This window comes from Stigmatopora argus, chromosome 5 (genome assembly GCF_051989625.1).
Source record: "Stigmatopora argus isolate UIUO_Sarg chromosome 5, RoL_Sarg_1.0, whole genome shotgun sequence".
Classification (NCBI taxonomy): Eukaryota; Metazoa; Chordata; class Actinopteri; order Syngnathiformes; family Syngnathidae; genus Stigmatopora; species Stigmatopora argus.
The window spans coordinates 12198393-12210951 of record NC_135391.1 but is presented as its reverse complement, the minus strand read 5'-3'; the positions used below and the strand labels follow the sequence as shown (position 1 = coordinate 12210951).

Below are 12559 nucleotides of genomic sequence, written 5' to 3'. Positions count from 1 at the left end.
ACATTTCCAGATTTGAAAATGACTGTCTCTCTTAATTATGATGCAATATCAATGTCTCAATGTATGTGTTTTTACTATTTCTTGGAAAGTGATCGTTTTGGAGCTATGATGATTCCCCTATATCATGATTGGTCCTCTAACACTTTTAGGTCTGTACTGTATTCAGAAAGGAAATTATTGGCACGGAGCCATGCCCTGGGTAAGAATTAAAGTGAGAAAGAAGATTGTATTATTTTATTTTAAAAGAGACTTCGTCATCCACATTCACTTGAATGTACCCACAAAGTCAATTTTGTTTAGCCTGTGTGCAAGCTTTCTCATTGAAATCCTAATTCAAGCTTTGTGGGAATGCAAATTAACTAAAGTTGGCGAGGCCAGGTAATTACATTTAGGATAATGTGGTTGGACATCACAAGAAGGGTTGAATTCACCCAAACACGTGTTCACGTGTGTGTACTGAGCTATATGGCGCCCCCATCGAGAGCGCTTCATCCCCTCGGTAATGCTTTAGATGAAACATGCTACAACTTCAAAGCACTTTTGCTGCCTGTTTAGCTATAATTGCTTATACTCTTGGCTTTCGAGAACATGCTGAAACACAAAAGGAACCACATGTGAGGGGCCTACCCAGAGTTATATGATACATACAGCATGTTTCATATAATAGACATGATCAATGAATGTGTGAAAAGATGGATAAAGCAGAAAATGATCAATAATCCATTCATTTTCACAGTGCATAATATTCACTCTTTATTGCACTTGAACATGCCGTTTATTCCGTGGCTTTTTATGACAATGCCGTGTAATTTAAACATGGGAGGTTGAGTACTGGGATGACCTTTTCCCAACTTTTGAAGTGCAGATCTTATCTCTTTGACTTTTGTACTAGCAAATTGATTTTGTGCAAAAATGAGAAAATGACACCATGAGGCTAAGTGACAATTTAAAGGTTCAGTCAAAGGCTTGCTTTTCCCTCTCATTACTGCTCCACCTATCTTCCTGGTCTAACTACTCAATGTTGCGGGACCTTGACTAGGTCGGGGTGGGGAGTTCAAATTTTGGCCTTATCAAGTAGCTCTATCAACTCAATAAGCAAGATGTTGGAAAGCAGGAGTATTGCATATTTTGATGGTATCTTGTTACTTTGCTTTTATATATGCATGGTGTACAGACACAAATGCTTGTATTGTCTAATAGTCTTCTCTGTCCCAGCTGAGTTTGAGCACAAGGCATAGTATAACCTAAATAAATCGCCAGCCACACACACACGAGTCACAAAGACAATCATGGATTTGCATTCTATATTCCCAATCATAGCCTACACAAGACGTATGCAAGCAGTAATATTTAGAGTAAAGCCTGATTTTTACAATAAATCCAGAATCCCAGAACTGAGTGCAGACTTGTCGCTAATCACAAATGCTGTTGAATTTCCTTTAATTTGATTTTGTTAAATGTTGACTCCACATCCACTCTGTTGAAATTTAATATTTTAATTCATACATAAGTTAGTCCAATCATCATCAGGATTCTGAAAGGTTTTTTTAAGACTGCTAACCTAAAGCTTGTGTATATTTGAGCATTTAAATCTTACACTGGCAGGATGCCATCACTTTTGCATTTAGACCAGTGCTAACACTGTAATACATTCATCTTGCAGCGGTCTGAACAAGTGCGGGTGTGTGTGTCTGCCTGCGAGATGTATGTGTGCGTGTGTGATAGTGGGGTGTTGTGTAAATGCTAAAATAATGTGCCACATATGGCCAGACACACAACTTTCTCTGGTTTCATCTTGAATTTCAGTGTATCCCTGTGGGGGAAAGATGCTGTTACATTTGCATGAGAAAGGTTGTCAGACTAACGCTGTTTCTCATTTCTGTCTCCTATCTCCCTCTACCCGTTCTCCACCTCCATCTACACCCCACAACCTTCCCCAAATCCCCTCCCTTGCTGTATCTACAGCTCTGATAGCCATAGGCCAGTATAGCAGCACCATCGAGACTGTGGATGCTGGCTGGTGTAAGGACATCACAGACCAGGGTGCCATGCAAATCGCAGAGAGCAGCAAGTCCCTACGCTACCTGGGCCTCATGAGATGTGACAAGGTAACACTACTTTGTACAAAATGACACTGCCTCTTATCACTGCTACATGGAAGAACAGGGACAGGCATTACACTGCACAGTGAACCTGTCTATATAAGGGGATGTATGTTATAGACCTAACTGGGATGATGAAAATAGACAATATACAGAGAATATTTAAAAAAGGTTGGGAAAAAAACATAATTGGTTTAATAGTTTTACCTCTCCCACATTATTTAAACCACTTTTTCTTCTAAATATTGTAGTTACACTACTTAAACAAACCGTGGAAAACAAAGAATTTATTTCTATAAAACAAAATACTAACATTTTACAATTTTCTTCATTTGCGTCATCATGAAATGAGGTTTTTACCCCTCAGCCAAAAGAGAGGCACTTTTTAAGTTATAAATGCAACAATATATTTTAATCTTATTTTTACAAAGCAAGATTTTCTACCAAAAACTATAACAAAAATATACAATGCTGTGAACATGGTACCAGAAATTGTAATTATGGAAATCCGGGAAGCTGTTAGTTTCTATGTAGACATTGCATGTCTCTAAATATGCCTGGCAATTGGCTGGAGAGCTGTCCAGTGTGGGCTCTCAGCCTCTCACCCAATGTTATCTGGTAAATGCTGTGGTTCATCTACAACCCTAATGGGGACAAGTATGACAGAAAGTACATGGATAACACACAACAACATACAAAACAGCAACAAATGAGGTTTGGGCAATTTGACAAATTTAAAGGTATGCCATTCATGAAAAATTGGTCTCACCCTACTCATCAAACAATACTCCGGAAAAAATCTACCACTGGCTTTGATGTTTTAATGAGTTGTCTACAGCATTCATTTACACACAGTAAATTTATGCAGTTAAAAGGATTATGCAAAAAAAGACAGTTTACAAAAATAGGAATCAAGTAAGAACCTATTAAAATGTTCCTAGAAGGTGGCTAAAACTAAGAACAATGAAATTACTTTTTAGAGTTTGATTCACTCAGGTATTAACAAAATCACCACTAACTACTACATAATGACATGTTTTAAGCTCAACACGGGCAGAAATGATTGTAGTTTATACTTACTAGCCTTAAAATACCAAAATAGTGAATGTTTTAATTCCTCCCATGTCAGTTCTGAAAAATGTCCATTTTGTGGCTGCTTGATGTAATATGGTCGTTATTCCATTGCCAGAACTGCATATTACACTATATTTTGGCTTTTAAGTGAATGCTACATACCAATAAGCAATGTCTAAACTTGAATCTTGAAGTTTTTTTTTTATAATCAGAAATACAGGGTAAAATCATATTGATTGACAAAATGTATTATCATTTTGCCCTGTGATTGGTTGACAACCGATTCATGGTGTACCCCGTTTACTACTCAGACCTGGGATAGGTTCCAGTAACCCCGCGATCCTTGTGAAGATAAGCAACATAACTTTTAAATCTTTTTTTTCTGTATTTGGATATATATGCTTTTAGAATGAGTGAATCATAATAAGCCTATTAGCTCTGCTGAGGTTTTATTTGCAGACGTATACAGAATATTATAGTGCTGTGTTTTATAACTAATTCCAGTAGAATCATGGAAGTAAACCTTCATCTGCCCAGTACAATAGCTCTTAAGTAAACCTTTATTGTTGAGCACTTTTTGCAAATAGATGTCACAAAGCGTGGCACTCAATAAAATAGCTTATATAAATCTAAGTGATTTTTGTTGTTGTGGTTGAAACATCTTGTTTTTTTGGAGGGATTTTATAAGCCTCTTTGTATTTTAAGTGAAGGTTTGTGAGTATATAGAATACGGTGCAGGAGTAAAGTTGACTTGAAAAAGGTCTTTTCATAAGGTTGGGACCTATTAATTTTTATTCCTTCATTACAGAAACTGCTATGCTTGGCCCAACTTTGAGCGTGAACCCTGACCCTATAGATTGCTTTGATAAATCTTTCTACCCCGAGTTCGTTAAACGAGACAAGAACATCGCTCGCATCTTTTTTATTTGTGTATATCGTAATAAATTTAAAAGTCGGATGGTCTGCCAGTGATCTGATGTTTATGTTCTCGGCAGTGAAGTGGTGAGCTCAGTTCATATTATTACACAAAAATGTGTATCTATCATATTTATCCTGTGGTAATAAAGACAAACTGTATTAGATAGCTTGTGATTACTTAGATTCAATTATCATTTACTTCCCTCCTGCTTGGTCAGCTGCGTGACCCAACAATCGATATCTTCAGCACCGCTAATAAAAAATCTCTTTTGGCACGACCTATATCTTTGGTGAAGTAACAACATCATCTTGTTTCTTTCCAATCTCATAAGTGCGTCTGTGTACCTCAGTTCTTATTTACCTGTATAGTTGCTTTCCCATGGCACTCGTAGTGTAGCCTGGAGGAGGGAAAGATAAATTATTGCGCTCCCTATGCTCTGAGGGGGGAATTTGGGGATGACACAGCCCAGCAAAGCGGTAATTGGCGCTATTAGGGTAGTAATGAAGTGTGAATTTAGCATAGAAAAAAGTTTGATAGTTTTCAAGGTCATGTATGTTAGCATCTCCAAATAACAAAATGAATTGAGGGTACAATTAACCCTGTACACTCCACCCTAGCCAATTTTTCCTCTGTTGCCCATCTTTAACCTCCTCTATGACCTGGCGTCCACATCTGTGGACATCACATTTTTGGTTGTCAAAGACTACAATATTAAATTTTGGACTACAAGGGGATGGCGGCCACTTATGATGTGGACATCATATTTCTCAGAAACTACATAATGTAAAAAGACAATTCTTTTTACACTCGTCAGGTCCCAATTGGCCTAAATATCAAAGAGAAAATAAAAAGGAATGCCTTGCAAGAGTCTGGGTCTTAGGAGGTTAAATACAGTTTAGTATTGTAACTCTGAAACTACTGATGATGGCTGACCTGTGTGAAAAAAGTTCAGCCCACTTGTTTTGTAGGATTGCAGTAGGTTGAGGGAGTTTTAGTGGAAAGTTTAAGGAGAGAGGAGCCCAAACTGTTGTTCGCTTTTGTTAGCAAACAAATAAACAGAATTGGCATGCTGTTAAACTGAGGTCACCCCGAGAGCTAAGCCAAATAAAAGAGGTAAATAGGTGTGAACTAAAGTCCGGGCGATGAGAGAGCTTGTGGTTTTCTTAGAAAATGTGCTGTGCCTTCATTTTCAACTCCTACCTTCGTCCACCACGTCTTAACGTTGACATCCTGCACTATTTATTTTTCTTTGTACCAGTCCCATTTAGTTTAAACCTTGTTTTTTTGTGATCATTGGACTTGTTTTCCAAATTACATCATTTCTGAGATTCAATATTCAGTGTTTATTATTTCTGTGTCAAGCCAATTTATTTTATGATTATAAATATTAGAAGAGCACTTAGAAGATCCACATTAACAATAGACTGTTAAGAAAAGTGCAGAAGTACATAATTATATATTTTTGTGGGACCGCACCGATGATGTTTCTTCAATCAGGAGGCTTTTGATGGAAATGTTTGCTTGTTATTGATTATCAATACCGGAGCTGTCAGGCTCCCACAAACTATTGTTTTGATCGTAGACAAGTCATCAATTATTTTTGCATTGGGTTAATCAATCAAATAATGTATTAATTTTGGTTGGAGTTGGATCCTAAAAGAACAATGTTCATACATTTTTTTTCTTTTGAATGTGCTATTTAATTGTTCGTATTCAAATGTAAGCAAGAGTTATTACCGTCATTGTCAGAAAATAATTCATACTAATATTTCAAATGGGTTTGTACAAAATGTCAGTAGGAACATATTGTTCACTTTATCAGTGGATCAAAGCAGAGACATGTCCGATCCAATGGCGAGTCTAACTAATCTCATCTCTGTACTTAATTTCCTTCTGGGAAAAACCCTGAGGCTGCTGGCTTGCACTCCATTCCACAATTTTCTCATGGAATGGAAGTCTTGTGCAAATTATGTGACATTGCATTTATCTCAGCCACAGTGTCTCTTATTCATGTTGTCAAATCAATTTGCCCCCCACCCCCTTTACTTATTTAACTCACCCCTGCCTAAAATGAGTGAGGCCTATCTCCATGCAGGCGTTCCATTTGTCTTTTTCTCCTTACAGCCATGTGGTATGCATAAATAACCAGTTTGTGATGCCAGCAGTTTTCCTCCACTAAAATTCATATTTGCTGGAAGCTCTAATGTTAGATTATATGATTAAACATAGATGGAGGAAGGCCAAAAAGCAGCATCACTTTAGGAAATGTATTTAAACTCTAAAAGGCATTAGAGCTAGATACAATATAAGATACTATATGATTGAAGGCAATATGCAGACTCTAATTGGTCCTATAGATGAAAGGAAAACAGGTTGGGCAGCACAATTTTGTTTAGGTCAGCACACTTAAAAAGCATCTGAATATTTATCCATCTGCCTTAATGTCAAAACCAATTAACACTAAGGGACCTTAAATAATCTCAACCGGCACACCAATTTTTTGCACTGCAAAACATTTTTTACATGCACCTACAGGACTAGCAGCAGCCTTGTCTGATGGGGAGAATATTTCTTATAGGGGCAGTGTCGACACTATTTGGGAAATATGGTTAATAGTCTAAAACTAAAGTTTGTCTTTGGTTGGTTTCCTGTCAGGAACGATATGCAGCAAAGACACATTCAATGTCCAAAAAACTGACTGAGAAAAGAACAAAGTCACAAAAACAAACTCAGCATTTCACAGGGAAGTTAGACTACATTCATAGAAAGTTTAGAGTGGCTCTTGCAGTCTCTCATGTGTTTTCCCTCCCGCATTAAAGTGGAGTTGAGTTTCGGAGTGGGGCCTGACAGTCTTAGACAAACACAATCTTGCGATAACCTTGACGCCCTGTGCCGACAAGCCAAGTCAGCTCTTTGCCTCGGACTACCCTCAAATTTGTTTGGAATTGTCAAATCGCCGGGAATTTTAATGCACTAGCTGAATGTCACAAGACCTCGAGAGTGTAGAATTCATTTAGGAACTGCTAACAGGATCCAGCTGGCGCTCCTGGTATGGACCAGTGTGAAGGATCGATTTTCCACCGTCACAGTTTGTACAAACGTGCTTCCGTACTGTATGTTTTTTTCTGCCAGGCAGAGGGAATTGTGTGTAGTCAGTCAGTCGTATGAAGAATTAGATTTTTTTCTCTCTTTGTCCTCTATTCAACATTGACCTAGTGCAAGCCACAAGTCTATTTGATTGTCCGAATATGTTCCTAATACATCTCTCTACTTGCATTAGCTAACCATATATAGGCCTAACATAGCGCCCTGTGTGCCTCTAATGTTTTTCTTGAACCCCCACACGTCTGTCCGAGTGATTTCCTTTTGTGCTACACCATGCACAAATGCAACATTTCTGTGTTCAACGGTGTGAGGAATTTGTGTTATTTGCTGTGAACACAGCTCATAATGGAGCATTGAAATCAGAACCCCATCCCTGCAGGCCTCCGCACATGGAAAGCGCTGCCTGCCTCCGATGATTACACCTCTGCCTCCAGGCCCCTAGCCACCATTCACTGACAAGAATGCCATTGATCCACCCGAAAAAAATCAAATAAATTAATTTTGTCTACTTGCAGCTGTAAATTGGTCTCGGTCTTTTGATGTCATTCAACTAAAAGGCTTCAGAAAAAGATCCTTAATGTTCTGGAAAATTGATTTTTCTTTTCCTTTTGGCTCAGGAGTGCACCATATGTCAGTGTGTCTGAGTTAAATGCTTGGTCTTTTGTGTAGGCAGAATTCATCTTTCCACACGTCTACATGCACACATGAATTTGAGATGCATTTTGGTCTCAACTATACCTTCCAGTGCAGGGATACAATGTGCTAGTGCCAGAGGTTATTATTTCAAGATTAGCTCATCGGACTGAGAGACACCATTATATGTCAACATGGTAAATTGTGAGAAAGGCTAATGTAGCATTTGGGACTCTTTTGGCTCCCACAAAGCTGAGATATGTTAACTCACAATGACGCATATGCAACAAGTTTGCCTGAATTTCTACAAAAGTCACATTGATTGCAGGCCAAACTTTGAAATTCTTTCACTGTGTCCCGCAAATTGACACAGGTCTTTTTTATTTGTCTCATGGTGCGTGTTAAAGAAATGTATCAAACTATATCACAATGTCTGAAACATTGTTTATTTCTCATAAAACCTATCTGTAAAACTGAAACTGTGGCCATGAAAGTTCAGTTTATTCCAGACAGAAATCACTATGCTGAATGTATTCCAAGGTTTTATGAACAAATAACAGATGGACTATTTTAAATGTGAATAGCTATCACTGTGGCATCCAGATGATATTTTGAATTTAAGAGTTTGTTTGTTTTATGAATCTATTCAGGTATACTGAAAGATTTTCATTCCAATCGAGCAAAAGGACATCTTTTCACAAATCTGGTGTCTTCCAATTGCAGTTACTTGATTGCACCCAGGTGTTGCTTCTCTCCGCAGAATTTTCTTTGGTTAAAATAACTTTGCTCGATCAATTGAAAAAAAACCTACACCCACCCAACCAATTGTATAATGGTGTGAAATATTTGAGTCATATTACAGAAGTCATAGTATATTTCAATTGTTAGCCAGAGAGGGTGAACATTATTTGAAAGTTGTGTCTAGGTTCAAACACCTCCTTGAACAGATAGTTCAACTTGTATCCAATGTAAATGATTTACATCCATTCTGACACTAAAAGGTTGACACTCCGAGACAGGCAACTGTATCTGAGTTCCTGTTTTTTTTTTCTTCTGGCTATTCTGGGAACACTTGGAGCCTTCATTGTCTCATGACGTATTACTTGGGGGATTTTGAGCTCATTCGGCTTCAGGTCATGTTTTCTCTTGTAATGTTTTTGCAGCTTGCACCTATGTACTGAAATGATATTTGTTTTTCTCATATCTTCTTTCCCTTTGCTGTCAGTTTCTTCTGCTCCCCTTCTTTGCTTGTCAACTTTCACTCCTCTGTTCACTCTCATTCTTTTAACACTATCCCTTGCCTATATACACCCCCACATTTTTCCACTACTTCATTAAAGTTAAAACAAATGGGCTGCCACAAGTTGAGAAACATGATGGCGGGAAATTGCAGAGTCAGCTTCAACGTAGACTTGTAAAATAATGACGCTGACTACCACTACACCGATCAGGGACAGTACTGTGAGTTGTCACCATAATGGGGTTGATGAAGGAGCGAGATACAAAGTTAAATGAGGGGGCAAAGGGAGTTAGTTAAAGGCAGAAATCAAGAGAAAATACAATGAATGGGAAAAGCTTGAGGATGAGCTGTCTCTGCCCCCTTAAGTGTTTTGCGTAAGCAGTTTGGAAGTACCTGAACGGAGGCCGAGCAGTATTTTGGGAACAGGTATGAGCATATCTGCCCTCCTTTCCTTTCCCAAATGGGGAAACCAGACAGACCTTGTTAAAAGTGCGGACATCCCAATCAATATAGTTGTTCCAGTGGAGCATCCAGCTGTCAGGGACTCTACACAGATAGGCACGGCTTAGCAATTTGCAGACATAAACAAGGGCCTAATTGTTTGGGACCTGGAGGTTTGTAGTGAGGAAAACAAAGATGAAGTATTGTGAAGAGTTAGAAGCCATTTCAACTCTCGTTTAGGAAATGAGAGTTAGGTGAAACTTTCTTTGATGAGTGTTGTTATTGTGAACAGCAGGGGTGTGGAGTATTAGGGCTCTGAAACAAAGGGAATTAGAGCCAAGGTAGTGAATGCTGTAGTGATAGGCTTCTCAGTTTTCTACTTCCTGCTCTTGGGGCACACTATATGTTCACAGCTTGAAGTGGTCATTTCCCATTTATGATTTTCGGCGAAATCTTTGAGTTTCATCCTGCACAGGAAATTTGATTGTACTAATTGTCGGTCGTTACTCAAGCCTTCTCCTAATTATCTATTCAGCTTGTTTCCAAAAGGCCAGGCAAAAAAGTGGAGTGGTAAAGTGTGACACAGGGTTCAAAGGGATTCTCGGAATTAACAAATAATGATCACAACCTCACTTGACCCACATTGACCCCTGTGTTGTATGTTACTTGTCTTTCTACCTCAGCCTTTGCAAGGACAATCAAGGATGTTGAGATCACATCATTTATTCATTCAGTTATGCTTTATCATATCCAGCACCTCATTTTCTTCTTCCCCCATTACTGTATGCTCATCTCCACAGAGGCCAATATAATCTTCATGGAGTCATGGCCAGAAAGGAGACGCAACTCAGCGTGGTTAGGATCCTTGCCAATCTCGATTTGGTTCTGGGCAATAACTTAAGTTTGCCTTTTTGCAGAAAAGAGGCAGCAGGCCACCATAGACTACAAATGTCGTGTCCTACTGCGTAGGTGATGAATTAGCTTTTTAATGCTGATGGCCATACGAGTCCCTCTATCGAAACACTGTCTGTACATATTTTATACATCTAGGGGGGCTTTGAAAAACTTTTGGGGCAAGAAACTAGTCAGCCTTCATTTTAATTCATTGCATTATGAATGGCTGTCCAGAGGGGGAAATGTGTGTGTGAAAAAAAATGTAACTCCTCTGCTAACATTTGAACACTTTAACCCTAAGGCTCAAAGTCCCTGAATGAGAGCACGAATAGAAGACTTGAGTTCCTTTTTTTCATTTCACGAACTTGCATTCATCAGGAAGACCCATCAAAATATTGACACAATATGCTTGCTCGCCACCTTGTTTTAACTTTGACTAGTCCATTCTAATCAGAGCTATCCTCCCTCTAAAGAGACACCATGAATTTTTTATCTTGGCGTCTCTTTGTAAGGCAAGGGTCGATTTGTCCTTGTTCTTTATTTACACTGGAGAACGAGCCAGTCCTTTGAGGTAGAAATTAAATAGTAGCTCTATTGTGTTTGTCTATAAGAAATTCCATTGGTGTCCAAACTCAGTGAGTCTCCATGGAATTCTTTGCTCATATGGCCCCATTTTATGTTCAAACTTAATTTATGGCATTCAACAGTCTGATTATGACCTTGTTGTGCCACCAAACACATCAGTATCTAAATCCAAAATTACTCATATGTGAAGACACCTCCCCGTTCTCATTTTAAAGTTGCTGTGCACTCACATACGTCTTATTTGAGTTTTACTCCACAACTATTTAGTATGTCCATATGTATTATAAATGTAATCATAAGCTCCAAATTTTGTTATGAAATGTTGAATCCAGTTGAAACAAGTCTGGGCAAAACAAACCTTATGTCAACATGAACATGTATAAATGGGAACTGACAGCAATCAGATGGTTGGTTTTGCTTAATAGAAGCCAAATGGACTTATCACAACCTCTTCTTTGTCGTACATGACATCATACTCCCACATGTGAAAGACTCGTTTTCTTGATTTAGGCATCTCTTTTGAGCGTGTTTCGATGAATAATGTAATGATCTTAGTGTGTTTCAATACACAATTAGCCAATTTTCATGCCACACTAAATATTAGCACATCAAAATGTTTGTTTTCTGGAAGTAGCATTTTTTCCCACCTGTTTTAAAGTATGAGACAAAGACTATAATATTTTTTTCTTATTTAGCAATTTTGCAGAAACTCGGAAACAGGTCAAATCATTTTAAACCATTATTTCCATGACGACATTTTTTTTTTGAGAGGCCCAATTTAATGAGGGTTTTGACCTTGCTTTAGACAATTTTTTAACCCTCTTGTTTCATTCATTCATTTTCAAAACTGCTTATCCTCAATAGTATCGCAGGCCCGCTGGTTTCACATGTGCTCAAATGTGGCGAGTTTACAAACCTGTGCAACAGATTCTGTCTCCCATTATGCTCAGCTGACCGCCAGTTTCTGGTTTGTCAGTCTGAACTGCTGTCAGATATTTGGCAGGACTGTGGACAAGACTTGTACCAGATCTTTAGGATCTGGACTATCAGGGTCTCAAGCTGCACTGCTTTTTAACAGTGCATTCACAGCCATTCTTGTGAGGGTTACTCAGCCTTCTGAGATAAAACCAAAATAGTAGAGTTGTTTGGCCTTTACCAAACAAATCAACATTAAGAAATTCTCAAACCTTTGTCAACGCCCTCTTATCTTTTCAAAATCAAACCACTATCCACTTCTTTTGTTCAGTCACTAAAGATTTCGGAATGTCTTAAAAGGGGGGGCTTTCCACTTACCGGTTTATAGAAATCTATAAATCTTACTCATTTAAAGCTAGACAAGTAATGAAGGCCTCATGCACAAATCTTCTATCTCAATTGCTATATTAAACATTTACCCTCAAATGCATTTACTGGTTGACAAATGCACTCCACGTTGAAGTAGGCATTGGCCGAGAAGGGTATTTTTTCTGCCTTTGCATGGAGCTAGCAATAGCTGCCAGGTGACTCAGAACGATGAACTCTAACATAAGTGTTACATTTCACCCTAGACAGTGCATTGAACATTAG

General features: G+C 38.4%; 1 protein-coding gene across 3 annotated transcripts in view; it reads left to right on the top strand.

The window, feature by feature from the left end:
- Positions 1 to 12559, top strand: part of fbxl17 (F-box and leucine-rich repeat protein 17) — a 168709-nt gene that overhangs the window by 147142 nt on the left and 9008 nt on the right. For all 3 annotated transcript variants that reach the window (XM_077601249.1, XM_077601248.1, XM_077601247.1), the window contains one exon: positions 1966 to 2108. In XM_077601249.1, the coding sequence (XP_077457375.1) occupies positions 1966 to 2108 (143 nt within the window). The remainder of the gene's footprint in view (positions 1 to 1965; positions 2109 to 12559) is intronic.